The sequence below is a fragment of the Nicotiana sylvestris genome, chromosome 5 (genome assembly GCF_000393655.2).
Source record: "Nicotiana sylvestris chromosome 5, ASM39365v2, whole genome shotgun sequence".
NCBI lineage: Eukaryota > Viridiplantae > Streptophyta > Magnoliopsida > Solanales > Solanaceae > Nicotiana > Nicotiana sylvestris.
The window spans coordinates 54,864,704-54,892,000 of record NC_091061.1 but is presented as its reverse complement, the minus strand read 5'-3'; the positions used below and the strand labels follow the sequence as shown (position 1 = coordinate 54,892,000).

Genomic DNA, 27,297 nt, shown 5'->3' with positions numbered 1-27,297 from the left:
GCCCTTGTCGCGAACGCGATAGCAAACTTCTTCCTCCTACGCGAACGCGGGACCCTCTTCACGAACGCGTAGGCATACGACCTCTCATCTTCGTGAATGCGGGACCCTCATCGCGAACGCGAAGCGTTAAGCTTCCACCAGCCCAAGCTCCTCTTCGCGAATGTGAAGAAGGAAACCAGAACTCGAGACCTGCTGCATTTTCTACAATCCTCTAAGTCCAAAAATGACCCGTTGAGCATCCGAAACACACCCGAGGCCCCGGGACCTCAACCAAACCTGCCAACCAATCCTAAAACATCATTCAAACGTGTTCCAACCTTCAGAATGCTCAAAACAACATCAAAACACCTATTTTTCATCGGATTCAAGCCTAAGAAATTTCAAAAACTCTAAAAATTCGCTTTTGATCAAAAAGTCTATCAAACCTCGTCCGAATGATCTGAAATTTTACACACACGTCATATTAAACACTATGAAACTACTCCAACTTCCGGAATTCCATTCCGACCCTCAGATCAAAATCTCACTATCGAACCAGAAACTTTAAAAATTCAACTTTCGGCATTTCAAGCCTAAATTAGCTACGGACATCCAAAATACAATCCGAACATGCCCCTAAGCCCAAAATCACCCAACGGAGCTAACGGAACCATCAGATTTTCATTCCGATGTCGTCTTCATATTGTTCCGACTACGGTCAACTTTCTAACACTTAAGCTCTCATTTAGGGACTAGGTGTCCCAAAACTCTCCGAAATTCAAAATCGAACATCCCGGCAAATCAAAATAGCAGAAATAAACTCGGGAAAAATAGTTAATAGGGGATCAGGGCGTTAATTCTTAAGACGACCGGTCGGGTCGTCACATAAAGTAAAAACAAGTATAGAGAGAAACTGATATACTATTCGAATTCAAACTGATGTACATAATGAACTGAAATCTCTTCTATTTATAGAAGAAAGGAAGCTGTTGTGTAAACTGCTACTATACTAGATATGGATAATCGTCTACTGAGAGTAATGTTTATCCATAACGGAGTACTGAAAGGATAAGCTCATTGTACCAAGTATAGATAATCTTCTACTGGAGGTAATGTTTATCCATAACGGAGTACTGAAAGGATAAGCTCATTGTACCCGGTATAGATAATCTTCTACTGGGGTAATGTTTATCCATAACGGACTACTGAAAGGATAAGCTCATTGTACCCGGTATGAGTAATCTTCTATCGGGGGTAATGTTTATCTATAACGGAGTATCGAAAGGATAAACTTTTTATATCAGGTATGGATAATCTTCTACTGGGAGTAATATTTATTCATAACAGAGTATCGAAAGGATAAGCTTATTATACCCGTTATGGATAATCTTCTACCAGAGATAATGTTTATCCATAACCGGGTACCGAAGTGATAAGCTTCTTCAGGAGGTTTATTTCCAATAGAGTACTAAATAGATAAACATATTTACAGCGGAGTCCCATATGGATAAGCTTCTTCAGGAAGCTTATTTACAACGGGGTACTAAAATGAACATCCATAATATAATATATTCATAACAATAAGCCTTTTTTAAAATATATAATCTGAAATAAATTATATATATATTTATATGACTATAAACCATTTAATTAAGACAAAAATATTTTAATAAATTATTATTAAATATAAAAAATATCGTTCTTTTTTAAATTCACTATAACAAAGAAAGTCCAATGAATGAAGAGAAAAATACCAACAAAAAAAGTTATCCTATTTAGCTTTTTAGGCACCCAGTCCGAGATTGCAAATTGGGTTGCACTTGCCACATGCGATTGTTGAGAATGAAAGAGCTTATGAGATGTCATTTTTCTTTTTGGTAAATGCTTATGAGATGTCATTGAGATTACTGAAAGTCCGTACAGTTCAAATAATTAATTAGTCTAAGTATAACAACTTGACAAGCAGTCACTAACCTTGGATTTACAAGATTATCTCATTCTCCTTTAGATTTTGAGTTAATTCTTGGGCGATCATTCAAATTATCAAAAAAATAAGTGAAGCTTTAAATAATTTTACTAATACAAGAGAAATGTAAAAAACTTTAGTGAATCATTTTTAAAACTTAGATGACCATCAAAGGAATTTACTCCTAAATTCTTAAATTTTAATATGAAATCATTCAAACCAATATATTTGAAGCAAAAGAAGAAGCAAAGAAAAAGCAATAAAGAATAAATATTTAGGAATAATAATTTTGATTTAACGTAAGAATTATTTAAAAATTAGTGATAATGTAGAGATCATTATGCACAAGTTGCGTACTGTAAAAGAGATTTGCCTTCAAACAGTCTTATACATTATGTTGCTAAAACACATTTTACATGTTGTGTGCAGATACTACACAATATGAAATTTAATACTGTCAAAACAATGGATTATTTGTGCATAGATATGTAATGTGACAAATCAAACTTACATTATAAAACGCTGTTTTATAGTTTAGTGTTATCGGAATATCAGTAGGATTTAGAAATCTAGTACATAATGTTGGATTGAACTTTTACTGAAGATGACAACAGATATCTTAATGCTTTTCCAAGCATTGAAGAGGTCAAAGATACCATTTTCAATGAGTCCAGATAGCACTGCTGGTCCAGATGGTTTTAATGACAAATTCTACCAAAATTGCTGGAACACAATAAAAAAGATGTGTTTGAATTTGTTATGACATTCTTCAAAGGGTCCAACTTGACCAAGTATTACTCTCGTACTTGCTTAGTGTTAATTCCCAAAGTTGAATCCCCCTCCACCTTCTCTGAGATGAGGCCGATCAGGTTGTCCAATTTTTCTAGTAAGATCACTAAGATCTTGTCTAGTAGATTAAATCCTTTATTTCCTAGACTAATCTCAGACAACCAGAGTGATTTTGTTACAGGCAGGCTGATAACTAAAAATGTCATGTTAGCCCAGGAGATAGTTCAAGGAGTGACAAAGGAGAACGAGGGAAGTAATATGATCATCAAATTAAACATGGCAAAAGCTTAAGATAGGATGTCTATCGCTGATGTTTTAGAAAAATTTGGCCTCTCACATGAGTGGATTGATTTGATTAAGAGACTGGTTTCAGGAGTATGGTACTCTGTTATTGTTAATGGCTGTTTTCTCTTCCTCTCAGGGTTTGAAACAAGGAGACCCCCTCTCTCCTTCTCTCTTCATATTGGGAGCAGAGGTACTATCCCGAATGCTTAACTCTCTATATCAGTGTCAGGATTTCACCCCTTTTACGATGAATTCAAGAGGCTCCCTAGTTAACCACTTGGCTTATGCTGATGACATCATGCATGATATTTACCGGTAGTAATAACAATTCAGTGAGATTAATCATGAAACAAATTAATAGATATAAAAAAGCTTCTTGCCAAAAGGTGAATAATGATAAGTTTTTTCATTACTGATCCAAAGGCGTCACCATCTAGGATCAATAGAATGAGATGTGTCAATGATTCATGGATAAGAATTTCCCTTTTATCTACTTGGGATGTCCTATATATCTATATAGGAAGAAAAAAGATTGAATATGTTGATAGTATGGTTGACAAGATTATTAAAAGATTAAATGGATGGCAAGGTAAAATGCTTTCTGTCGGAGGAAGAATGATTCTTATCAAACATGTCCTACAGTCCATGCCTATCTATATCATATCTGCTGTGAACCCTCCTAAAGGGACCCTTACTTCAATTGAAAAATATTTTGCAATTTTTTTCTGGGGCTCCTCTGGTGACAAAAGGAACTTTCACTAGAGGTCTTGGAAAAAGCTTTGTTACCCCAAGAAAGAAGGTGGTATTGGGATTAGAAGTATGATAGAAATCAGTGACGCCTTGGCAATGAAAAGGTTATGGAGGTTTAGGACTATTCCCTTACTATGGTCACGATTCCTTAAAGCCAAGTACTGTAGTAGATGTCACCGTGTGGGAAGAAAGAGTGCATCTAACATATCTCATATATGGAGATACAAGCTTCATATCAGGAATAAGACTGAAGTTAGTTATGCTTTGCAGAATCCATAATGGAGATTGCAGCTTCTGGTGGGATAAAGGGGCTTTGCCCAATCTTTCTTAACTAGGGAATAAATCTGGAAAGACCAAGGTTAGGGAGTACATGTGAAATGGAACCTGAGATTACACCAAACTAAACCAAGTGTAAGTGCCGACTGCAGCATATTAGCACAATGGAGATTGACAATCAATTATTATGCAATTTGGACTCCCAATGATGATGGTGTATTTTCCAACAAAACATCTTGGAATTCTATAAGAGCCTCTGCTCAGAGAAACAGTTTCAATAGCAAGGTTTGACATTCTAATCTTTCTTTTAAAATCTCCTTTTTGTCTTGGAGGAATTATTCTTGGAAAACTCCCCTTTGATGATGTTGTTATTAAAATCTGCTTTTCAAATGTAATTTTTGTAATATACCTCAATGTGAATCCATTCAGCATGTCTTTGTGAAAATCCAAACAACAGAGTATATTTGAAAGTATTACGGAGGTCCCCTAGGAATAAGACATAACAATGTGCATATTAGAGGGGTTCTGCATAATTGGTGGAGTGAAAATACTAGTAATATTGTGCACAAAACTCTTTTGCATATTGCTCCTATAATAATATGTTGGAAAATTTGGAAAGCTTGTTGTGCTTGCAAGTATAGAGATCAAAAGAATTTCAAGTTGTAAAAATTTGGAAAGCTTGTTAGCTTCCCTACATGCTGCTGGAATGACTCTTGGCTACACATCTGCGAAGTAGTACACAAACTAAGACCTATCCCTATCTACACTCAAGTATTCTGGAAAAAATTGAACTTGGCTGGGTCAAGTTAAGCACAGATGGAAGTTATTTTCTAGAGAACGGTAAGGTTGGTCGGGGAAGAGTTGTCAGGATTCAGGAATGACAATGGCGATCTTATCATAGCATTTTCTATAGCATCTAAATGCAGTAGTACCAACTTGAGTGAGGCATTAGCAGCTAGTTTTGGAGTCCAATGGTGTATTCATAAAGCTAATACCAATTTGGCTTTGGAACTAGACTCAAAGATAGTTACTAAAATGATTCAAGAGAAGCACACCAACAACGACAAGCTTAAAGGAGTGATTTAAGATATTGCACATAACATGAACCTTGCCAACACAACCATAACTCACTGTTTCAGGGAAGTTAATCAAGTTGCGGACTTCTTGGCAAAGTTGGCAGCTACTTCCGAGAAAGACTCCTTCTACTACACTTTTCAGGATCTTCCTAAATATGCTAAAGCTCCTTTTCAACTGGATAAGTGTCAACTTCCAAGCATTAGGACTAGATATGATAAGGCCAATTTCTTTGTAAGTTAAGAAGTGGTAGAGATGGAATAGGATCTGATATAATCTACCTACTCTATTCTTTTGAAGAATGGATTGGTTTCCCATTCTTGTGTTGTATTTTGAGGTAAGGTCTAGCCCCCTCTGTTCTCTTTTGCTTAATACAACGCCTACCCTACAGGGTAGTATTTTGTCACACCCCAACCTTGGGAGGTGTGGCTGCACCCGTTGCCCGAAGGCCCGAGCGAACCAACCATGAGATATGATCTGAAATATAATAACCTGCAGGAAGAAAAGCCCAACACGACATATATATATATATATATATATATATATATATATATATATATATATATATATATATATATATATAAACTAGGCCAACAAGGCTGTAACAACAGTATAACAGCTATCCAGAAGGCCGATAGGGCGATACGAAAAAAATATATATACAATGACCGCTAGTCTGCAAGCCTCTAGGAGTGTAAGACAATCTTAACAGGGCGGGACAAAGCCCCCGACATGCCCAAAACCACACATATACATCTGTAATAGTACCTATGGACTCAAAGTCAACAACTCCGAAGAAGTGGAGTGCGAAACCCAACGCTGATCCTGGGGGTCCTACTGAGGAGGCACGCCACTCTGTCTATTCGAACCTGTGGGCATGAACACAGCGCATAAAAATGCGTCAGTACGAAATATGTACTGAATATGTAGGGCGACAAGTGTAACATGAAAAATGTAATTAACAAGAGAAGAGACATAGAGATAATTTGAATTCTGAAACTATCCTCGGTAGGAAACTAAAATTCAACATGGATATAAATGTATGCTCATGGCATCGTCGTTCACTATCGCTACTTATAATATATCACATTATATAATAATAAATCCCTCTATGGGGCTATAATATCCATAACATACCCGGCCATAATAAAGGCTCGGTAGAATCGTACCCGGCCACGTGAAGCTCGGTAATCTCAACTGATCAGTGATTACACAATATGTGTCATACCCGGCCGTCTATAATGCGGCTCGGTAATGAAAGTAAATACATACATATACTAAATCATAAATTATATAGGTGCAATGCGAAACCAACCTTAAAAGACGTATTCTAAGAAGAGTCGAAGTGGCATATCATCATTATTCCCCGACTATCATGGTTGTGGCTAAAAATATTTAATTTTCAACTACGAGCCAACAAGTACTAAGAACATGAGAGTTGTGTATTATGAGTACCTTTGAAGTAAATGTTACTTATTCATGATTTATATGAACGTCGAAAGGAGAACGAGTAAAAAGGCTCTAGTTCTTTTTAAGCAAGGAACAAGGAAATCCGAGAATTCATAGATATCCTCTAGAGTAAGCAATCTATGAGAAAAGATCAGGTCTAAGCATCTTTATAAGTTGAAGGTGAAATAACTCGAATCCGACGAGACAATTCGATAAACGTTTATTCGAATTCTAGTCATGCCGAAAAGTATAGCGAAAGCCCTACATACCTTGTCGATGGAGTTATATACTGTTTCCAAGACCTCAAAAGCCTTAGGAATGATTTCCTACATAATACAAACTATTCAAAATCAAATTCAAGCTCATAGCTTAAATAATTCTTCATTTAGACATTTACGCGAACAACTTGTGGCCATGAATTTGTAGACTCTTTTGTAGATTAATTTTCCCCCAACACACCACCAAATATTACTTTACTACATCTCCTCATTGACATGATTCCATACATGTCTTCACATATCCAAACAACACAATAAATTCATATAGAACAGCCCCAACAAAACAGTAGTAAGTAGTACATTCCAAGTATGAACATTTTAATAAGTAGTTCTTAGATGGGGAAAGTTTTATAATTTTATGAGCAAAAAGAAATATGTGGTTTACTAATTTATTAATCTGCACATGTAAACAAACATAGTTAATGAATGTTTCATGTCTTCAAAGGATGAGTTGTAATAAGACTAATCCTATTATTGGGACTGGAAAACGGATAGATTCAGTTGATAATCTGACGCAGATTAGGTCCCATGTTGCAAGAAACTTTGTTCTTATGGTAGAAGTTTACAAAGATCAAAGAGGAAGTTAAATCATACCTAATGTAACCAGAATTACTCAAAATTCGAAATTACTTCAAGGCGGAGTCTTGTTATGAAAAGTGAAACACCAAAGAATTCACGATTCCGAAGCTACCATGGTGTTCTCCATCTTGAGGATGACTAAATTGTTGTTATGCTTGGATAGATGGATGGGAGAAGTTTGAGAGGAAATCCCTAGGTTTTTGGTTCTATTTTGGAGAGGATAAAACGCAGGGGTTTTGTTTTAAAAATTGACTTAAATAAAGAAATTTTGACTAAACCCGACTAGGCACACTGTTCCCGTAACAGTGTGCATCCCTGTACGAAAATGTTAATATCTCTCTACTCCGAAGTCGTATTAACGAACGGTTTATTGAGTTGGAAACTAGACTCATAGACCTTCGATTAGGTAGGTAGAACACACTATAACTCCCAGTATATTGAGAGAAAATGTCATCAACATTTTATCCAAATTCCAATGAAATTTAAACCCGTAACTTGCGCGCGATTTTTGTCGAATTTTTAATCACAACTCAAATGACTTCCAATCTTAACGTATAACTATCGCATCATTTAAATATCTCATAGAAATTATCTTCCTATCGAATTATCCCATTTACAGCATGATAACGCCGAATACACAAGGTGTAACATTCTCCCCTCCTTAAGAACATTCGTCCTCGAATGTTAACGGTTAACCTAACTTCTAATTATTTTTAAAAAAAAAAAAATCGCCAGAGTTTCCCCTATAAATATGAATATCCAAAACCTGTCATCAGCCCAAACATACATATCTAAGGCCACACAGGGCTACACATCATAATAATAACATCAACTTGGCCTCACCCGACCATTTACTTATACAATAATGATAATAAGAAGGTTAGCCATAACTTAATTACCTTAACTGTCACTGGTTGATATATGTGCAACACCTGCCATGTTTGTCTCAGGCATATCACCTGAAGACTCAAATAAATGAGGGTATCTGGACTTCATGTCCTCCTCGGCCTCCCATGTCATTTCCTCTACATTATTGCTCCTCCAAAGTACTTTTACTAAGGCTACCTCTTTAGTCCGTAGCTTACGGATTTGACAGTAAAGAATGGCAGTAGGTATTTCTTCATATGACAAGTTCTCGGAAACTTCAATATCCTCGATAAGGCTGATGCAAGAAGGATCACCTAAGAATTTCCGAAGCATGGAAATGTGAAATACCGGATGGATTGCTTCTAATTCTGGTGGCAGGTCAAGTTTGTAGGCTACTCGCCCAATTCTCTGAACAATCTGATATGGCCCAACATATCTAGGGCTGAGTTTTCCTTTCTTACCAAATCTCATTACACCCTTCATAGGCGACACTTTCAAGAATACCCAGTCTCCTACAGAAAATTCCAAGTCTCGACGTCGGTTATCTGAATATGATTTCTGTCGACTTTGAGCTGTATGCAACCTTTCCTGGATCAACTTTACCTTTTCTACAGCTTGCTGTACCAATTCAGCTCCTAGCAACTTTGTCTCGCCAACATCGAACCAGCCAATAGGAGATCTGCATTTCCTCCCATATAGTGCCTCATAAGGTGCCATCTGAATACCTGCATGATAACTGTTATTGTAGGCAAACTCAATAAGCGGTAAATGATCTTCCCAACTTCCCTTGAAGTCTAAGACACAAGCTCGCAACATATCTTCGAGTGTCTGAATAGTGCGTTCGGCTTGTCCGTCGGTCTGCGGATGAAATGTTGTACTAAGGTTAACAAGAGTACCCAAACCTTCTTGAAAAGACCTCCAGAAATTAGCTGTAAATTGGGCACCTCTGTCAGATATAATAGAAAACGGAACTCCATGTAGCCGAACTATTTCCTTGATATACAGGCTCGCATAGTCTTCAGCTGAATAGGTGGTCCTAACTGGGAGAAAGTGAGCTGATTTCGTCAGCCTATCCACAATGACCCAAATAGAATTGAACTTACGGTGAGAATTGGGCAATCCTGTAATGAAATCCATATTAATCGATTCCCATTTCCAAGCTGGAATCTCAATATTTTGAAGTAGCCCTCCAGGTTTCTGGTGTTCAGCTTTAACCTGCTGGCAGTTGGGACACTGAGCCACAAATGTGGCTATATCTTTCTTCATGTCGTTCCACCAGTATAGCTGACGAAGATCATGATACATTTTGGTTGAACCAGGATGAACTGAGTACCGAGACTGGTGCATCTCTGTCATAATTTGCTTACGAAGCTCCCCAACATTAGGTACACACCATCGGCCTTTATATTTTAGAATTCCATCATCAGATTGCTCGAACAACTGCTTCTTCTGAAAAGGGATACTCTCTTTAATTTTGACTAACTCCGGATCCTCAAATTGGCGCATTTCTACCTCAGCTACCAGTGATGACCCCGCAATATTTTGGACTACTACACCCTGGTCACCTGTATCATGTAGTCGTACACTCAGGTTAGCCAATTGATATATCTTTTTAGTCATTTCTAATTTCCCAGCTTCTACATGCTTCAAGCTGCCCATGGATTTGCGACTCAATGCATCAGCTACCACATTCGCTTTGCCCGGATGGTACAAAATATCCACATCATAGTCCTTCAGCAATTCAAGCCATCTTCTTTGTCTCAAGTTCAAGTCTTTCTGCTTAAATATATATTGTAAACTTTTGTGATCTGTATAGATATCCACATGAACACCATAAAGATAATGATGCCATATTTTCAAGGCAAATATAACGGCTGCTAACTCAATATCGTGAGTCGGATAATTGTATTCGTGCTTTCGCAACTGCCTCGAAGCATATGCAATAACTTTTCCATGCTGCATTAGAACACATCCCAATCCAACCTTGGATGCATCACAATATACCACATAACCTTCAGATCCTTTCGGAAGTGCTAGAACAGGTGCTGATGTTAAGCGTTTCTTCAACTCATGAAAGCTCCTTTCACATGAATCAGACCATTGGAACTTAACGGCTTTGTGTGTCAATTTTGTCATGGGAGCAGCAATAGAAGAGAAGTTCTCAACAAATCTTCGATAATAACCAGCTAAGCCCAAGAAACTACGAACTTCCGTAGGAGTTGTAGGTCTAGGCCAGTTTTGTACTGCTTCAATTTTCTGGCCATCTACCTTAATACCTTTATCGGAAACGATATGCCCAAGGAAAGCCACTGAATTCAACCAAAATTCACATTTGGAGAATTTAGCATATAATTTCTGATTTTTCAAAGTCTGCAACACCACACGCAAATGATCCTCATGTTCTGCTTCTGATTGAGAATATACCAGAATATCATCAATGAAAACAATTACAAATATATCTAGAAATGGCTTGAAAACCCGATTCATTAAATCCATAAAAGCTGCTGGCGCATTAGTAAGACCTAAAGACATCACAAGAAATTCATAATGGCCATATCTAGTACGGAAAGCCGTTTTCGTAATATCTCTCTCCTTAACTCGCAATTGGTGATAGCCGGATCGAAGGTCAATCTTTGAGAAATATTTGGCACCTTGCAACTGATCAAACAAATCATCAATTCTGGGTAAAGGGTATTTGTTCTTGATAGTCACTTTGTTGAGCTGGCGATAGTCAATACACATTCTTAACGAACCATCCTTCTTACGAACAAACAACACTGGTGCACCCCAGGGAGATGTGTTGGGCCTGATAAAGCCCTTATTCAAAAGATCCTTCAACTGGGCTTTCAATTCTTTTAACTCAGCAGGAGCCATTCTGTATGGAGGAATAGATATTGGTTAAGTATCTGGAAGCATATCAATAGCAAAGTCGATTTCTCTTTCTGGAGGAAGACCAGGAAGTTCATCAGGAAATACATCAGGAAAATCATTCACAACGGGAACCGATTGAAGGGTTGGAGATTTCACCTCCATATCATGCACTCGTACCAAATGATAGATGTACCCTTTCAAAATCATCCTTCGAGTTTTAAGGTAAGAAATAAACTTTCCCTTAGGCGCTGCAGCATCACCTTTCCATTCAATAATAGGCTCACTTGGAAAATTAAAACGAACTATCTTTGTCCAGCAATCTACATTGGCATAACAAGAAGCCAACCAATCCATACCCATAATGATATCAAAATCAGCCATTTCTAGCTCATGCAAATCAGCTAACGTATGGCGGTCATGAATCTTCACGTCACAACTTCGATATACCCGTCTAACTACAACAGACTCACCCATTGGCATAGATACCTCAAAGGACTTTTGCAACAATTCAGGCTCTCTATCCCATTTACTAGCAACGAAGGGGGAGATATACGACAATGTAGAACCAGGATCTATCAAGGCATACAATATCGATAGAAAAGACGGATAGTATACCTGTAACCACATCCGGAGATGACTCTAAATCCTGACGACTCGATAAAGCATATATGCGATTCTACTGACCTCCTGAACCAAAGCTCCAAATCTTCCCCTACCCCTGCCAGCTGATGTCTGCATACTCTGTCTAGGAGGACGTACCGAAGAAGAAGAAGCCCCTGCAGATGCCGTCGGCTGAGCCATACCCCCTCCACCTATCATCGGACAATGTCTCATAATATGACCTGGCTGTCCACATGTATAACATGCATCAGAACCCTGGCGACATGGTCCAAAATGATTTCGGCCACATCGATCACATCTAGGAAACTGAGGCCTCATCTGACTGAACTCGCCTCTAAACTGTGGACCTGGGGTCCGTGAACTCTGACCTGGACCAGAATAAGTGGTCCGATCCTGGCGCTATCCCTGAAACTGTGGCGGTGCACTGGATGCCGGATAAGACTGACACCGGGGAAACTGTGGCCTAAATCCACCTCGAAACTCTCCTATGTTACCTGTGAACCGCGCCCTCTTCTGCTGCCCTCTATCATGCTCTCGATTGGCTCGTTGTTGCCTCTTGCGATCCTCTAGACCCTGTGCATATGCTTGAATACGGGCAATATCCATTCCTTGGTTTAGAGAAGCTGTAGTGCACTCATTTATCAAGTGTGCCCCCAAACCACTAACAAACTGGTGTACCCGATCACTCATATCAGCAACAATCGTAGGAGCATACCTAGCCAAAGAGTTGAACTGCATGCTATATTCCCGAACGCTCATATTACCCTGTTCTAAGTGTAAGAACCTATCTCGTCGGGCTCTTCGAAGCTCGATTGGCAAATATTGCTGTAAAAATGCCTCAGAGAACTCCTTCCATGTCACTGGTGGCACATTAGGCCCCCGAGTTTTCTTCCAAGTCTCATACCATGTCACAGCAACATCACGTAGTCTATAAGAAGTAAACTCCACTGACTCAACATCCGTGGCATGTATAATTTGTAAGGTCCATTGCATAAGATCCAGAAAATCCTGTGGGTCAGCATTAGGATCAACCCCTGTAAATACTGGAGGATCCAAGTTGATAAAGTCTCGAACTCTCGCACTCACGGACCTATCAGCAATACCGAAGGTCTGGTGTTGGGCTTGGGAGGCCACTATTCGAGTCAGTAATTGTACATCACTCCGCATGTCTAGGTCCTGATCAGGAACAACTGGGAGAGGGACTGGAGGTATGTTAGCTCCTCTACGCCCTTCCGGGGGTGGTAGGGGTACTGCCCCGGAAGCCTGAGAATCAGCCTCATTCTGTGGCTCATGTTGATCTACATTAACAGGTGGCACCTGACTTGTGCCCTCTCCCACCTCCTCATCCAACCTCTGAATAAATTTCATAGCCACTTGTCGTCTCCTAGTGTTAGGCATCACTGAGAAGGTAAACAAAAAGAGAATTAGGAATGAACACTTATGATTAGGCTCTATTGCACGATCTAGATCAAGAAGAAAGTAATAATCCTAAATGCCCAATAGCCTCATGTTTATAAGTGTGGTGCACAACACACCATAAACAAGACTCTACTAGACACGGCTTGTAGACTCCCTAGGACTGACCTGCTCTGATACCAAGTTTGTCACACCCCAACCTTGGGAGGTATGGCTGGCACCCGATGCCCGAAGGCCCGAGCGAACCAACCATGAGATATGATCTGAAATATAATAACCTGCAGGCAGAAGAGCCCAACACGACATATATATATATATATATATATATATATAAACTAGGCCAACAAGGCTGTAACAACAGTATAACAGCAATCCAGAAGGCCGATAGGGCGATACGAAAAAAATATATATATAATGACCGCTAGTCTGCAAGCCTCTAAGAGTGTAAGACAATCTCAACAGGGCGGGACAAAGCCCCCGACATGCCCAAAACCACACATATACATCTGTAATAGTACCTATGGACTCAAAGTCAGCAACTCCGAAGAAGTGGAGTGCGAAACCCAACGCTGATCCTGGGGGTCCTACTGAGGAGGCACACCACTCTGTCTATTCGAACCTGTGGGCATGAACACAGCGCATAAAAATGCGTCAGTACGAAATATGTACTGAATATGTAGGGCGACAAGTGTAACATGAAAAATGTAATTAACAAGAGAAGAGACATAGAGATAATTTAAATTCTGAAACTAGCCTCGGTAGGAAACTAAAATTCAACATGGATATAAATGTATGCTCGTGACACCGTCGTTCACTATCGCTACTTATAATATATCACATTATATAATAATAAATCCCTCTGTGGGGCTATAATATCCATAACATACCCGGCCATAATAAAGGCTCGGTAGAATCGTACCCGGCCACGTGAAGCTCGGTAATCCCAACTGATCAGTGATTACACAATATGTGTCATACCCCGACCGTCTATAATGCGGCTCGGTAATGAAAGTAAATACATACATATACTAAATCATAAATTATATAGGTGCAATGCGAAACCAACCTTAAAAGACGTATTCTAAGAAGAGTCGAAGTGGCCTATCATCATTATTCCCCGACTATCATGGTTGTGGCTAAAAATATTTAATTTTCAACTACGAGCCAACAAGTACTAAGAACATGAGAGTTATGTATTATGAGTACCTTTGAAGTAAATGTTACTTATTCATGATTTATATGAACGTCGAAAGGAGAACGAGTAAAAAGGCTCTAGTTCTTTTTAAGCAAGGAACAAGGAAATCCGAGAATTCATAGATATCCTCTAGAGTAAGCAATCTATGAGAAAAGATCAGGTCTAAGCATCTTTATAAGTTGAAGGTGAAATAACTCGAATCCGACGAGACAATTCGATAAACGTTTATTCGAATTCTAGTCATGCCGAAAAGTATAGCGAAAGCCCTACATACCTTGTCGATGGAGTTATATACTGTTTCCAAGACCTCAAAAGCCTTAGGAATGATTTCCTACATAATACAAACCATTCAAAATCAAATTCAAGCTCATAGCTTAAATAATTCTTCATTTAGACATTTACGCGAACAACTTGTGGCCATGAATTTGTAGACACTTTTGTAGATTAATTTTCCCCCAACACACTACCAAATATTGCTTTACTACATCTCCTCATTGACATGATTCCATACATGTCTTCACATATCCAAACAACACAATAAATCCATATAGAACAGCCCCAACAAAACAGTAGTAAGTAGTACATTCCAAGTATGAACATTTTAATAAGTAGTTCTTAGATGGGGAAAGTTTTATAATTTTATGAGCAAAAAGAAACATGTGGTTTACTAATTTATTAATCTGCACAAGTAAACAAACATAGTTAATGAACGTTTCATGTCTTCAAAGGATGAGTTGTAATAAGACTAATCCTATTATTGGGACTAGAAAACGGATAGATTCAGTTGATAATCTGACGCAGATTAGGTCCCATGTTGCAAGAAACTTTGTTCTTATGGTAGAAGTTTACAAAGATCAAAGAGGAAGTTAAATCATACCTTATGTGACCAGAATTACTCAAAATTCGAAATTACTTCAAGGCGGAGTCTTGCTATGAAAAGTGAAACACCGAAGAATTCACGATTCCGAAGCTACCATGGTGTTCTCCATCTTGAGGATGACTAAATTGTTGTTATGCTTGGCTAGATGGATGGGAGAAGTTTGAGAGGAAATCCCTAGGTTTTTGGTTCTGTTTTGGAGAGGATAAAACGCAGGGGTTCTGTTTTAAAAATTGACTTAAATAAAGAAATTTTGACTAAACCCGACTAGGCACACTGTTCCCGTAACAGTGTGCACCCCTGTACGAAAATGTTAATATTTCTCTACTCTGAAGTCGTATTAACGAACGGTTTGTTGCGTTGGAAACTAGACTCATAGACCTTCGATTCGGTAGGTAGAACACACCATAACTCCCAGTATATTGAGAGAAAAGGTCATCAACATTTTATCCAAATTCTAGTGAAATTTAAACCCGTAACTTGCGCGCGATCTTTGTCGAATTTTTAATCACAACTCAAATGACTTCCAATCTTAACGTATAACTATCGCATCATTTAAATATCTCATAGAAATTATCTTCCTATTGAATTATCCCATTTACAGCATGATAACGCCGAATACACAAGGTGTAACATATTTAACCCCAAAAACACTTTTACTCTTGTTCTTTCAAATTCTTGCAACTTGTAATTAAAATAATTGAAAAATAAGTTGGGAATCGAAGATAGAAACTTATTCGTACATGGTGTTTACACAAAATTATTTAAACTCTTATATCATTAATAATTAAATAATATATATTCTTATATTAATTTATGACTTTTAAGATTAAATTGATTAATTCCATGTAAACACCATATGAAAGCAAAAGTATTTTTTTTTTTTTTGAAAATAATTATTGGAGATTAGGTACTAGGTACGAACTTGGGAAGTGGCTTTGGCTCCGTAGATCGCGCCTTGGCATAATTTACATGCAAATGGACATATAAAAGGTGGGAACTATAACAGAAGGCATACCGGACGGGAGCGAAATTCGATTTGAGATACTATGAAAATGGGAGAGACCGGCGTTGCGACGGCGGAACATAACAACCAACACCATTGCGCCAATGATCTCCCACCGTCAGACCGCCCCGTCCGTGTCTACGCCGATGGGATCTACGATCTCTTCCATTTCGGCCACGCCCGCTCCCTCGAACAAGCCAAAAAATCGTATGTGCTCTCCTATTTCTGCTTCAGTCGTATTTTCACGTTATCTATGCATTTCTACCTACGTCAACTTTGATTTATTAAAGGAATAAAATTGACATTTGTGTAGGTTACGTTGTTGCTCAATATAAGATAATGAATCTTTTTAAACATGGAAATTATTGGAATGATATGGACACCAATAGAGTGAATGTCTGGAGGCATTGGATCTTACATATGCAGCCTTACTTTGCATTTCTACGAGAGTCTGTTTCCACGTCATGAAACAGCTTCAATGATATAGAGGATGCCCAATGTAAAAACGTTCAAAATTATAATGACTCCTCAATGATATGGGCCTGATGAGAATGGAATAGGTATAGAGGACTAATATAGCCGATCCCAAATTGTTTGGAATTGAGGTGTAGTTATTGATCGATTTATATTTTTCGCTATATGTGTGTAGGCAGATTTTGTGACCAGTCATAGTTAGCACAAATGGTGTAATTTGGGAGGAGTCACTTACATTAGCTGTTGGTTATAATGCTGTGATCTTTTTTTGTTCAGTTAGCATCTGTATGCTCCTTCTTCATTCTGCTGCTGCTTTCTCAATTTGTGGTTGATTTCGCGTATATGTATGTAGACTGTGTTCCATTGGCGAACTGCCGAATAACTCGGGTATAATGGCTTCACAATTTTCTTCTCTTAACAGTTATTTGGGATGGTCACAGGTTTCCCAACACATACTTGCTTGTTGGATGTTGCTCGGATGAGATGACGCACAAATACAAGGGTAGAACTGTTATGACAGAGGAAGAGCGTTATGAGTCCCTCCGCCATTGCAAGTAATGTTCTTCTTTTTTTCAATTATTTCCACTGCGAGTATGGTTATACAGTATTCATACAGCTGATCAAATTAATTTGGATTCAAAGCATTGTTGATTGATCGAGTATAGTTAATTTTGACATCATATCTAGTTCTGACATAAGCTTCATGAAATATTATAAAGAATGTTTATTTTCTGAATGGGATAAGTTGTCATCTTTGCAAAGTCATTACTCTTCCAAGGAACATTTATTATCTGGATTTGCCTTTTCTCCTTTTGACCTCTACATGGTGTAAATTGTCTCTTTGATACTGGAACATTCGAACAGCCAATGATGCATGTGGGTCTTTCATGTGATTCAGCCTCATTTAAGCAGCATCAATTGTGACCAATTGGAGTAATTACATATGTGCTTTTTTCCAGTTTCAAATGTGCCGATGCTGCTTGTTTTTCTTTTTGGGGAACCACCCAGGTACCGAACTCGGATATCTGGGTGGGAAATTTATTATAATACTCAAAGCTAGTACACAAGTAAGGCTGCTTGATTCTCATTGTGCATATATTGGTTAATGTTATTACTTGGGAAGGCTCTCCATTTCTTCATAATCCTTTTAGTTCTGTTGCCATTACTTTTCATTTATTATTTTTGGTAGCAAACTATTTGAGTAACCTTTTACTTTTGCTAGGTGGGTGGACGAAGTCATTCCTGATGCCCCATGGGTTATAAGTCAAGAGTTCCTTGACAATCATCATATTGACTATGTTGCTCATGATGCCCTTCCGTAAGATTTCTTAGCTTCAGAGTTGCTTTAGGATAAATGGGATTTCCTTCGGTGGAAGAATGAGTAATCAATATCTCCATGAACTAGTGTATGTGATTTTGTGAAAATGATCAATTGGATTCATACCCCCCACACTCTCATTTCATATTGAACATTTTGGTTTACTACTCTACTGTTTTTCAGATTTTGAAAGTTTAAAGTATATGCCCGAAAAGTTTGGGGGAAATATGATTTGAGAAAGCAATGGACTATGAATGATAAGCATCTTACTTGAGAAAGTGAATATTGTCACGAGTCACACCTAGAAAACATACGATCTCGAGTATACTAAGGAGCTTTAAAATGAAAAAAAAAACAGTGGATTTACCTGTAAAAAGGATTCATGTAGAGATTATATGAGTTGTATTACGTGTATTATGTAACTGTGTTTGATTATAGCTTATTGTGTACTTGCGGGAATCTTTTGACAAGTTAATTCAAAAGAATCTAGTATGGGGTTTTTCATCATCTTCTTCTTATTGTTTTTTTGCTTAAACAATTGATAGTTATGCCGATGCTAGTGGAGCGGGAAAAGATGTCTATGAATTTGTAAGTAATTATTTATAGATTCTGGAAATCATGCCTCATAGGCTCATAGCTCATTTATTGCTTGATTGATTTTGAAACATCCAATATTTAACTCTCTCCTTTGTAGGTCAAAGCTGTTGGAAGATTTAAAGAAACGAAACGAACTGATGGAATTTCAACTTCAGACGTTATAATGAGAATAATTAAAGACTATAACAAGTATGTGATGCGAAACTTGGATCGTGGATATTCAAGGAAGGAACTTGGTGTTAGCTATGTCAAGGCATGATCTTTACTCAAATATAATGTTCTGCTTTACTTATTTTCATCCTTTTGGTTGTGTCACAAGGTGTTCCTATGGTACGTGATATGGCCTTTTCATAAGATATTGTGTCATGTATTTAGGAAAAGCGATTGAGGGTCAACATGAGACTAATGAAGTTACAGGAGAAAGTCAAAGAACATCAAGAGAAAGTGGGAGAAAAGGTATAGTCAGATGTGAAGGCAATCTTTTGTGTGCGTTTATATGATACTTTGGTTATATGTGAGTAATATCTGGCATTTTTATGATTGATGGCAAGAGTTAAGATAGAATTCAATTCATATCCAACTGAAATCAAACAACTTATCAATTGGATGATACAACTACACAAATAGCTTAATTGTTCTTTTGCTTATAGCTTTTTCTTTACTTGATTGCAACTTGTCTTCTTTTATGCAAGGGATGATTTCACTTTGGTCCCCCAATATTCGCTAAATTTGGTTTTTAGTCCTTGTAATATCCCATCCAAGCATATTTAACTCGCGATCAGTTGAAATGTGTACTTTAGAGGAAATATGTTAAATTGAGACTACATATATTACACCAAATATGGAGTAAAAGTACAGCACTTAATACATGGGTAGTTATGTGGATTAGCAAATTGCCATCTTCGCAAGTGGAGGGACTACAATGTGCATTTCTGTTAGTTGAGGTTAAAGGTGTATAACTCAACACCAGGAGGACCAGAATCATAAACTGTCAATAACCATGTGATATAAATTGAAAATTTTCTCTCTGTCAATAACTTTGATTGATCTATTATGTTCAGTATCGGATCCATCTTGAGTAAGAATATGCTGCTTCTTCTCTTGTTCTTTGGTTGATCTATTATGCTCAGATGGATATGATTGTGCATGTGCCCTTGTATTTTAGATTCAAACTGTTGCAAAAACAGCTGGTATGCATCACAATGAGTGGATTGAAAATGCTGATCGTTGGGTTGCTGGATTTCTTCAGATGTTCGAAGAGAGTTGCTATAAAATGGTGAGCAAAATCAACTAATTGTTGTATCTATTCATGAATATGCCTTTCTTCAATGATTCTTATTTTATAAATTATGGCTACTAGGGAACAGCCATCAGGGATCGAATTCAAGAACGGTCAAGAGGCCAGAAATCAAGGGATTTGCTGGAAAATGGAAATACGATTGATACTGATGAAGAAGAAGATGATGAGTACTACTATGTCGAAGAGGAGGAAGAAGAGTATTTTGACAATGAAGAACAGCATAATGAGGATAAAAAGAATTCATCATCGTCTACAGAGTAACACTTGTGCCTAACAGCAGAACATCTGTTTCTTTGATTCTTGTTGTAGGTTGGTATGGAATTTTGTAGATAGCCGCTGCAGAAGATTGTCGTTGCTGCAGTGCTTGCACGGAGGTTGTGTATCTGAGCTGATTCTAGATTATAATGCATTTTTTAGTTCATTTTTTTTTATAGTTGTTCAAATTCGGTGTGCACAATCGATTACATACATGTATTTTACTGTTCTGTTGGAATTAATCTTGCTTCAATAGTAAATGGTTTTTTTTAGAAACCTGGTGTTAATGTGAAACTTTTATTTAAATGGAAAATATGAGTAGTGTACCATATGATTTAGTGAAGTAGTTACTTTTCTTCTCTGCAGCGCAAGTATAATTAATAATTTACAGAAACTATCTTGCAAAAGGAGTAGAATTAACAGAAATTTGGGTGGGAAGTATAGTTTGATGGGAGACAAATAAATGAAAACTCAACATTGTGCAGAGACAAGAGGGGAGGGGTCTGTTAAGACCTGTTATGATACATACTCGTACCAGGTGCACCAAACCACCGGTGTTTCTCCCTAAAGGATAACTTAAACATATTAAGGTTTAGTAAATGCATAAAATTCCCTAAGATACATGATTCCTAAGTAATCTTTGACAAAAACATTCATATGTAAAGCAGGGAATTGTAGTACGAGAGATCTCGGATAATGGTACATCTGCGCTGGTCAGGATGTTTGCAACTTGGTTGTTTTGTCCCTAAACATAGACTAGGTAAGAGACTAGTTCAAACAACATCAATTTTCATTGCTAGCCATCAAGAATGGTCTTGAGGAAATGTCTTAAAGAAACAAAGGAAGAACCACCTTCCATCAAGACCTCCCTGCTTTTGTCCCTCATTTCTTTCACTCTTTTCCTCACTGGATTTTCACTATCCATTATGCATCTTATAGCATTCTCAATCTCCTCTGCTCTCACTATTCCTCCATCACTGATCTTCCCCATCCTGTAATCCATTCTCAGCTCCACTGCCAGCTCAAGATCCTTCACCATCTGAAACGCGTTAATCTGCTGCTCTCCATGTAGAGGCCATGTTACCATAGGAACTCCATGCCATAAAGTCTCCAGTGTCGAGTTCCATCCACAATGAGATACAAAACCAGCAGTGGCTTTGTGAGTCAAAACATGCACTTGGGGCGCCCAACCACATACCATTCCTCTGTCTTTAGTCCTACTCAAGAATCCTTCTGGCAGTAGCTCATCAAACTTACCATATTCAGAACCAAGGGGCATTTTTATTGACCACAAGAACCTCACCCCGCTTTGTTCAAGGGCATTTGCCAACTCTTGTAGCTGTGGGACCTCTAAAGTTCCCATGCTACCAAAGCACAGAAATAGCACAGATGATGGTGGCTGATCTTCTAGCCATTTCATAACTTCTTCCTTATTGTCCTCCCTACTCTTTTGACCTGCAAGGTCAAGATGCGGTCCTATTGTATATACTGGAGGTAGTTCAGGGTCAGATGCTAATGAATTCACAGCATGGGATTCAAGTTCAGCAAATGTATTGATGAGAATTCCTTTGGTTTCTTTGAACCTGGCACCATGGTTCATGAATGCTGCGTAACCTTCCTTATTGAAAGCAAAAGTTGGTAAGACATTTGAGGGTACTAAGTTGGCATAGGATGGCATATCTAAATCAGGATCTGTGAGGCTAAATTCCCTCCCATGTTGGCTATGCCAAACAGAGAGGTAAAGCACAAAACCAAGAAAACCTGAACCAGAAGTGAAGAAAATATAGGGAGGAATCCCAAGTTCATTTGCTACATCAATCATTGAACTGCAAAACATATCGATTACTAACCCAACTATTGTCGTGTTGGAATGTTTGTTGTTGATAATAGCATCTTTGACGAGGGGTTTATAGCTTGATATGAGAAGAGAGAAGAAATTCTCCATAGACTTTGTAAACTCTTCTAAGGGTGGTAGTTCAACTTGAGGAAGTTTGATGAATCTGATCCGATGATCAACAGCAGTATTTGAGGAGAATCTTTGAATGTATGCATCTATGCCAACATCAAATGGCGCCTGAGGCCTAATGATGATCATGGTTATGCATAGCTGTTCATCAAGATTGAGCAAGTTCACCGCAAACTGGCATGTGGGGACAAGGTGACCTATGCCTGGAGCAGGAACAAAAACCAACTCTGCTTTCTTCATACTTGGAAGTTGGAACCTAAACAAGATGAAGATGATGGATACTGGAAACTAGTGGTGTGTTGAATATGTTAAAGCTTATTAAAGTATATATATAGGAATTCAACAGTCATTTTTGCCATTGTCATAATTCATTTTCTTTTGTCTTTTCTGAGTTAATGGATGCAATGGGAAATAGAGAAGCTTTAATACATTTCATATTATATGGTTGTGTTTGACGGTGCAACAACTTTTAGAAAAGAAAGAAAGGGAAGCTTTTGGCGCATAACAAAAGTAAGCTCAACTTTTAGGGGTCATTTGGTTAGAAAGAAGCTATTCCAAAACTACTTATGAGACTAGTTATTTCATCTTTTTATAGGGATAAAAAAATATTACAATCCCGAGAAATTAATTATACTGTACTTTTTTACCAACCAAACATGGGATAAACTCTTCTCAAATTTAATCTCGAAATTAATTATTCCTTAACCCTCATACCAATCGAGCCCTTAGTCTTAAACACGTCATGTGTCCGACTATGAAAATATATCATTAAGGTAAAGTGAGAAAGAAGTTTAAAGTTAAAAAGTTTTCAAATGTATAAAGATGTATTCTTACTTGATCATATAAAAAAGGAAAGAACTTTATATAAAATGAAAGAAAGAAAGAAATATTCGTAAGTGTTATAAAATAAAGACTATAAAGTAAAGACAAGTATAGAGAGAAACTGATATATTATTTGAATTCAAACTGATGTACATAATGAACTGAAATATTTTCTATTTATAGAAGAAAGGAAGCTGCTCTGTAAGCTGCTACTACAAGTTGCTGTGTAAGCTGCTACTACAAGCTGCAGTGTAAGCTACTATAAGTTGTTGTGTAAGCTGCTACTACAAGTTGTTGTGTAAGCTGCTACAAGCTGCTGTGTAAGCTACTGCTGTACCAGATATGGATAATCTTCTACTGAGAGCAATATTTATCCATAACGGAGTACTGAATGGATAAGCTTATTATACCCGGTATGGATAATCTTCTACCGGGGTAATGTTTATCCATAACCGGGTACTGAAAAGATAAGCTCATTATACCCGGTATGGATAATCTTCTACCGGGGGTAATGTTTATCCATAACTGGGTACCGAAGTGATAAGCTTCTTCAGGAAGCTTATTTCCAATATAGTACTAAATAGATAAACATATTTACGGTGGAGTCCCATATGGATAAGCTTCTTCAGGAAGCTTATTTACAACGGAGTACTAAATGAACATCCATAATATAATATATTTATAACACTCCCCCTTGGATGTTCATTAAAAGATAATGTGCCTCATTAAAACCTTACTAGGAAAAACCACGTGGGAAAAAATCCTAGTGAAGGAAAAAGAGTACACATATTTAGTAATACGCATTGTTAGGTGCCTCATTAAAAACCTTATAAGGAAAACCCCATGGGAAAAAACCTTAGTAAGGGAAAAAGAGTGCATCGCGTATTTTACTCCCCCTGATGAAAACCTTGTTTCAAATATTTGAGTCTCCGCATTCCAATCTTGTATACCATCTTCTCAAAAGTTGAAGTTGGCAAAGATTTAGTGAATAAATCTGCTGGATTATTACTTGAACGGATTTGTTGCACATCAATGTCACCACTTTTCTGAAGATCGTGTGTGTAGAATAATTTTGGTGAAATGTGCTTCGTTCTATCTCCTTTTATCAATCTTCCCTTCAATTGGGCTATGCATGCAACATTGTTTTTGTATAAAATTGTGGGTCTTTTCTCACATTCCAACCCACATGTTTCTCGAATGAATCACTGATCTCAATCATATTCACTCCCTGCTTGCCGGTTTGAGATCGAACTTTATGGGTATCGGATAAATAACCTGCATCTGCATTATCAATACGATCTGCACCACTTTTGTTAGCATTAGCAAGATAAATAAGTGCAACATCTACACCGAGATAGAGTATTTCAGGACCAAGGAGCTCTTCATCCTCTTCTAGAGGTTGGAACAGATCCTTATTCACTTCAAGTGATTGAATATCCAATGGTGTACTTAATGGGTACACTTTGTCCATGTAAAAGCATTTTTAAGACCCTCTTGGAGCTCTTCTGGAGTTCCAATTTATGTCACCAACATAAACAGCAAGTGTAATAAAGTCTGATGACATTTTCTTTATAAAAATACATGGACAAATAACATAATTTATGTAACCTTCTTTCAGCAAATATTCACTAAGGCGATTATACCACATGCGCCCAGATTGCTTTAAACCGTACAAAGATCTTTATAATTTGATCGAGTACATTTCTCAAGACTTTGAATTATATGCTTCGGGCATTTTCAATCCTTCAAGGATCTTCATATAGATTTAGCCAAATAAGTCATATAGGTTAAGACTTGTATCTAAATGGTACGACATCTTCAAGTGTCTGGACTGCTAGTCCGATCCTCACAATCGTTTACAATATTGTGCACTATATTGTATTAAATGTATCGTCGACGATCATTTTGTGTCAGTTCCGAAGTGACATAACTTGTGGAGATCTCATCACTTTCTTTATTTTCAGGTACCTGAACTTTTCCGGGAGTTTCATGAAATGTTATGTCGTGGGCTCTTCTAGAGCATATTTCCTCCTCATTATGATCATTTTGATCATTAGCTCCTACTATTTTTCAAGGATTGTTACCTTTGGAACCGATTGGTCTACCACGCTTCATGCGTACAGTAAACTCTATCCTTCAGGGACTTTAATTTTAATAGGAGCATTTGCAGCTGAAATATGATATTTAATTTTGGATCAGCAAATGCTTCTGGCATTCGACTTGAATTATCTTCTAAGTGAGGATCATGATAATTCGATTCATATAGCATATTTTTCAACTGTTTATTCCATCCCCCAAATGTTAGAAAAACTAACATATATCCCCAATCATCTTTGGGAAACATATCTTTGTGTATTATGGTAGAGAAATTAATCATATACCACGAAACAAAAGATAGTAAAAATATTTGGTTTCTGATCCTAAACCAATTGTGAAGGGAGGACTTATCATATATTGTTGATATGATGCATACAAGTGCTGCTATATGCAATTTAGAAAATCTTAGACCAACACATGAAGCTTTGTTCTCATAAGCAATGGTTTAGACATTAATAGGAGGTATTCAATGCTAAACCAGCTTGGATATAAACCAGCATTATCAAGATGAACTGTCTTGATTTCATAATCTGAAAATTATGCTCTTAATCGAGAAAAGCAATTCCAAATGCCAAACTGCAGGTTGACAATAATTACACATGTAACCATCTCATATATGCACCTATAAGTGGTTCACATGATAGGTGAACGGGCCCATATTCACCTTTTATATATTTCAGAATCAGGGGTCTTAGTCCCAACTTTAGCTGGTATAATCAATTCATTATGAGAACAAGCAACACATGAGAATTCCTGAAGAATCTTCTAGTTCTTTAGTATATGCTTATCTGAATTCTCAAATAGCTCATTTAAAAATGGCAAATAAAAACTTCAAGTTTATCATGTCATGTGTTATCTCTTAGTAAACCAGAATGGCATAAACTTTTGCTTTAGTAAACTTCTGGTTTACTGTGATACATGATATAGTACAAATTAAAGAATAAGGCAGGTAACTTCTCACATACATATTATTTTACCCCCTATGGTTGTGGAAACATGAAGATAATCAATCTTCCAATCATTTGTAGTCTCAATATGATAGCCATTTGTATTAGTAAACTTCAGGTTTACTACAACATATGTTTTGACCATAATCATATAATATGAATGACATATTTGTATATAAGCTCTTCGAGAGCCTTAATTTATTATCCACAATCTAATATTTATCTGGCACTACTGGTGTCATGTATTCTTTAGGCAAACATTTAGCTCTTCAGGAGTTATTGATACATTTTGTACTATCAAATATTGCTCAGACACTGCTGGTGTCATGAGAGAAAATCACAATCAAATAAACAATGTAAAACAATTGTTTAAGCACACGAAAACTCTTCTTTATAATATTTTTCCACTTCAGGAGGCAATTTCAACTGTGTTACTTCTTCAGGAGCAAATTTAAAACACGAAATATTGAGTATATATTCTCTCAATTATATTAACTCTTCTGGAGGTGAATTGTAATGTATTCACATCAAGAGCGCGTTCATATTTACCCGACTTATTAGTATTGTCACATTCACTTCAGGGAATGGATTAATATTATCAAAAGTTCTCATCCTTCAGGAAATCGAACATAATTATCTGAATGCGCATTAATCACATCAAATTGTGATGCCTCAACCTCTTTTAAAATATTTACTACTTCAGGAGCAAATCGAGGCGTGCATTTAATATAGAGAATATTTATGTAGCTTATCTTCAATTGTAACTATAGAAAGCCTAAATTATCACTTCTGGTGATCATAGACATATACCACTTCTGGTGGTTAACAAAATATAATTACAATGAGATATATGAAATATAACTACTTCTGGTGGTTGTATATTTCTTGCAAACTCTGCTAGAGTTTAAGTTGATCTAATAATATTATCCATATTCTTTAAAATGACATAAATAAGATATATTATAGTAAACATCATTATCAAATCATAATTTTTCTTTATGTACAACAATTACATAACCATACTATCTATTACAAATAACAAAAATTAAAATATTTATATTTCTACAGATTCACCACCGATTACATTTCTCCTTTTGGGAGTGCAAAGTAATCAGCTACATCCAAATGCATGAAGTCTAAATTATCTTCAGAAATAAAATTTGCTTCAGCATTTTTCTCTGTCTTCTTCAGGGAGGCTTAATAAAGCTCAACCAGGTGTTTTGGCGTACGACAAGTACGTGAC

The 27,297-nt window shown here is 37.2% G+C and overlaps 3 protein-coding genes across 3 annotated transcripts; 1 reads left to right on the top strand and 2 right to left on the bottom strand.

The window, feature by feature from the left end:
• Window positions 1-11,190: 11,190 nt before the first annotated feature.
• LOC138868677 (uncharacterized) lies at window positions 11,191-12,102 on the bottom strand. The gene is made up of 2 exons (XM_070146243.1): window positions 11,848-12,102; window positions 11,191-11,778 (listed from the first exon to the last, which is right to left on the bottom strand). The coding sequence occupies exons 1-2, from the start codon at window positions 12,100-12,102 to the stop codon at window positions 11,191-11,193; spliced, it is 843 nt and encodes a 280-aa protein (XP_070002344.1).
• Window positions 12,103-16,220: 4,118 nt separating this feature from the next.
• LOC104235931 (choline-phosphate cytidylyltransferase 2-like) lies at window positions 16,221-20,565 on the top strand. The gene is made up of 8 exons (XM_009789765.2): window positions 16,221-16,485; window positions 17,193-17,306; window positions 17,975-18,070; window positions 18,616-18,658; window positions 18,765-18,920; window positions 19,043-19,123; window positions 19,833-19,943; window positions 20,028-20,565. Exons 1-8 carry the CDS (start codon window positions 16,322-16,324, stop codon window positions 20,226-20,228), a joined length of 966 nt encoding a protein of 321 aa, XP_009788067.1. The 5' UTR covers window positions 16,221-16,321; the 3' UTR covers window positions 20,229-20,565.
• Window positions 20,566-20,638: 73 nt separating this feature from the next.
• On the bottom strand, window positions 20,639-22,536 carry LOC104235932 (putative UDP-glucose flavonoid 3-O-glucosyltransferase 3). The gene has a single exon (XM_009789766.2). It carries the CDS (start codon window positions 22,426-22,428, stop codon window positions 21,019-21,021), a length of 1,410 nt encoding a protein of 469 aa, XP_009788068.1. The 5' UTR covers window positions 22,429-22,536; the 3' UTR covers window positions 20,639-21,018.
• Window positions 22,537-27,297: the final 4,761 nt, after the last annotated feature.

Excerpts from the sequence above, each read along its gene's own strand:
- LOC104235932 (XM_009789766.2), bottom strand. The coding sequence starts at position 22,428 with ATGAAGAAAGCAGAGTTGGTTTTTGTTCCTGCTCCAGGCATAGGTCAC.
- LOC138868677 (XM_070146243.1), bottom strand. The coding sequence starts at position 12,102 with ATGAGGCCTCAGTTTCCTAGATGTGATCGATGTGGCCGAAATCATTTT. Across the intron at positions 11,779-11,847 it reads TTGGAGCTTTGGTTCAGGAG|GTATACTATCCGTCTTTTCT; the intron begins GTCAGTAGAATC and ends ATGTGGTTACAG.
- LOC104235931 (XM_009789765.2), top strand. The coding sequence starts at position 16,322 with ATGAAAATGGGAGAGACCGGCGTTGCGACGGCGGAACATAACAACCAA. Across the intron at positions 16,486-17,192 it reads CTCGAACAAGCCAAAAAATC|GTTTCCCAACACATACTTGC; the intron begins GTATGTGCTCTC and ends GGATGGTCACAG. Across the intron at positions 18,071-18,615 it reads GTTGCTCATGATGCCCTTCC|TTATGCCGATGCTAGTGGAG; the intron begins GTAAGATTTCTT and ends AACAATTGATAG.